This window comes from Lacerta agilis, chromosome 11 (genome assembly GCF_009819535.1).
Source record: "Lacerta agilis isolate rLacAgi1 chromosome 11, rLacAgi1.pri, whole genome shotgun sequence".
NCBI lineage: Eukaryota > Metazoa > Chordata > Lepidosauria > Squamata > Lacertidae > Lacerta > Lacerta agilis.
Genome location: NC_046322.1, coordinates 51,554,994 through 51,557,767, shown reverse-complemented (window position 1 = coordinate 51,557,767; position 2,774 = coordinate 51,554,994). Strand labels below are relative to the sequence as shown.

The 2,774-nt window shown below is 45.0% G+C and overlaps 1 protein-coding gene across 1 annotated transcript; it reads left to right on the top strand.

The window, feature by feature from the left end:
- The first annotated feature begins 247 nt into the window (after positions 1-247).
- Positions 248-820, top strand: LOC117054969 (transcription initiation factor TFIID subunit 13-like). Its single transcript, XM_033164240.1, has one exon. It carries the CDS (start codon positions 268-270, stop codon positions 733-735), a length of 468 nt encoding a protein of 155 aa, XP_033020131.1. The 5' UTR covers positions 248-267; the 3' UTR covers positions 736-820.
- The last annotated feature ends 1,954 nt before the right edge of the window (positions 821-2,774 follow it).

Genomic DNA, 2,774 nt, shown 5'->3' with positions numbered 1-2,774 from the left:
CTCCCTAGAAAAGCCCCTGATGTTGGGAAAGATGGAGGGCACAAGGAGAAGGGGATGACAGAGGATGAGGTGGTTGGACAGTGTTCTCAAAGCGAATAGCATGAGTTTGCCCAAACTGCGGGAGGTAGTGAAAGACAGGCGTGCTTGGCGTGCTCTGGTCCATGGGGTCACGAAGAGTCAGACATGACTGAACAACAACAATGTTAAGCCAACAATTATATCTTGGCTTAACAATATGAATGAACAGGGAAGGTGGCTGATGCCGTCATGGCGGACGAAGAAGAGGACCCTCCTTTTGAAGAAGATACTGAGGAGGCTGGAGGAGGCCCAGATGGTGGACAGGGGGGAAGGAAGAGGCTGTTCTCCAAGGAATTAAGATGTATGATGTATGGGTTTGGAGATGACCAGAATCCTTACACAAAGTCAGTGAATATTCTTGAAGACTTAGTTATAGAATTCATCACAGAAATGACCCACAAAGCAATGTCAATTGGATGGCAAAGTCGAGTACAGGTTGAAGATATTGTCTTCCTGATCCGTAAAGACCCACAGAAGTTTGCTCGTGTGAAAGACTTGTTAACAATGAATGAAGAACCGAAACGGGCCAGAAAGGCATTTGATGAAGCAACTGTTGATCTTAAGGCCTCATGTGATGCAAATGGGTGGTATGTGCAGAATGCTGAGGGAGAATGGGCCATAACAGGTGCTAACATGTTTGGATATTGCCTCTACTAGAAGACAAACCAACACTTTGCTTTGCCAAGTGTAAGAATTGTTTTGTAAATGTTAATTCACAGGGGGTAACTTTGTTAACTGGAACAATTGTTTTTTTAGGATTGTTGTTTTGCTTAATTATTGTATAGATAAACATTGTATAACTGATTCAACTTATGAATTGCTTCCCATAAATGTTATTTCATAGTAAAACAAAAAACAAAAAGAATGAGCTTCATGGTCCTACACATGGCTGCTTTGATCCTCCCTTCATGCAAGCTAGGAAGCACATTGGGAAGTCTTTGACAAAACAAAATATAAAATCAAAAAATCCTTCCAGTAGCACCTTAGAGACCAACTAAGTTTGTTCTTGGTATGAGCTTTCACTGCATGCACACGAAAGCTCATACCAAGAACAAACTTAGTTGATCTCTAAGGTGCTACTGGAAGGATTTTTTGATTTTATATTTTGTTTTGACTATGGCAGACCAACACGGCTACCTACCAGTAACTGGGAAGTCTTGGGTTAGACATAGGTATTTATTTCTGGTGTTTATTATGATTATGATTATATATTTGTCCTGCCTTTAAGGATATAGAAACCCATCTAAGGCTGCTCGCAAAGAAATTCAAAGCCCTTTAATAAAAATCACAAGGGGGAAAATGCTAAAACATTACAAATCACTCACATGAAACATTGTACTAAGCTTTCACCTAGGTGAGAATCATCTCTCAGTCTTTTTGAGCATTGGCTCTGCAGCCTTCAAGCAGGCAGACTTGCCTTATTATCGCTCCATAGCATCCCACTGCCAGAGAATTACCTCCTTCAATTGACCAGTTGCCTCCTCCAAGTGGAAGAAACCTGGGCAATGCTGAATGTCACATCCATTGCCAGGTGTGTCCTGTTGAAAATAGAAAAGGGCTTTCCCCTTGGCCTGCCTTTATATCCACTCAGTTGCCAAGGGCTTTTGTGACATCACAAGAAACCCACAGCCAATGGCAACAGCTGGGGAGGCATCATCTTCATCACTTTGAGCCTCACAATGGTGGGTGCACCTATCAGTGATTGTGTGCTTGATTATTCGGAACACTGGTGGTGCTAAACCACTGAGCCTCTTGGGCTTCCCAATCAGAAGATTGGAAGTTCAAACCCCTGCGATGGAGTGAGCTCCTTTTGCTCTGTCCCAGCTCCTACCAACCTAGCAGTTCAAAAGCACACTAGGGCAACTAGATAAATAGGTACTGCTGCAGCGGGAAGGTAAATGATGTTTCTGTGCGCTCTAGTTTCCGTCACAGTGTCCTGTTGCATCAAAAGTGGTTTAGTCATGCTGGCCACATGACCCGGAAATCTGTCTGTGGACAAATGGCGGCTCCCTTGGCATGAAAGCGAGATGAGCACCGCAACCCCATAGTCACCTTTGACTTGACTTAACTGTCCAGGGGTCCTTTACCTTTTACCTACTTCCCAGTAGTCATTGGACATCCTCATCTACTTTGACATCTATCAGCTTCCAGCCCATTTCCTGACTTTCTTTGGGTCTTTGAGGATTGCAAGAGAATCTATAAAGGTTCTTCAGTTCACTGGCTGCAAGGGTCACAGCCATGAGGTGTAGCCCTTCTTAGGCCCAGTAACAATGTGAGCCATGCCAAAAGTCTTGCAGGGAATAAGCAGTGGGCAGCCTGTTGCCATCAGAGACAGCTTCTGCACAACAACAATAGCTTGGGGAACAATCCATCAAAGGTGGGTCTAGGGGAGCACGGCCAGTTTGGTCACACCGGGTATAGAGGCACCAAAACTTCCAGCAGAAGGCGAGAGGTGGGTGGGTGCCAGATTTTGGCATCACACAGAGCACCACTGAAATCTGAGATGTCAAGATCTGCTACTGGATCCATGTCCCCTTCTCAACATAAACTAAAGTATCTTCATAGATCTAAGGCGGAACCACGCAGGATGGGATGCTCTTCATGGGCTCTCTCACTACAAAGCCACTAAACCAGGGGTAGGCAACCTAAGGCCCATGGGCCGGATGCGGCCCAATCGCCTTCTCAATCCGGCCCGC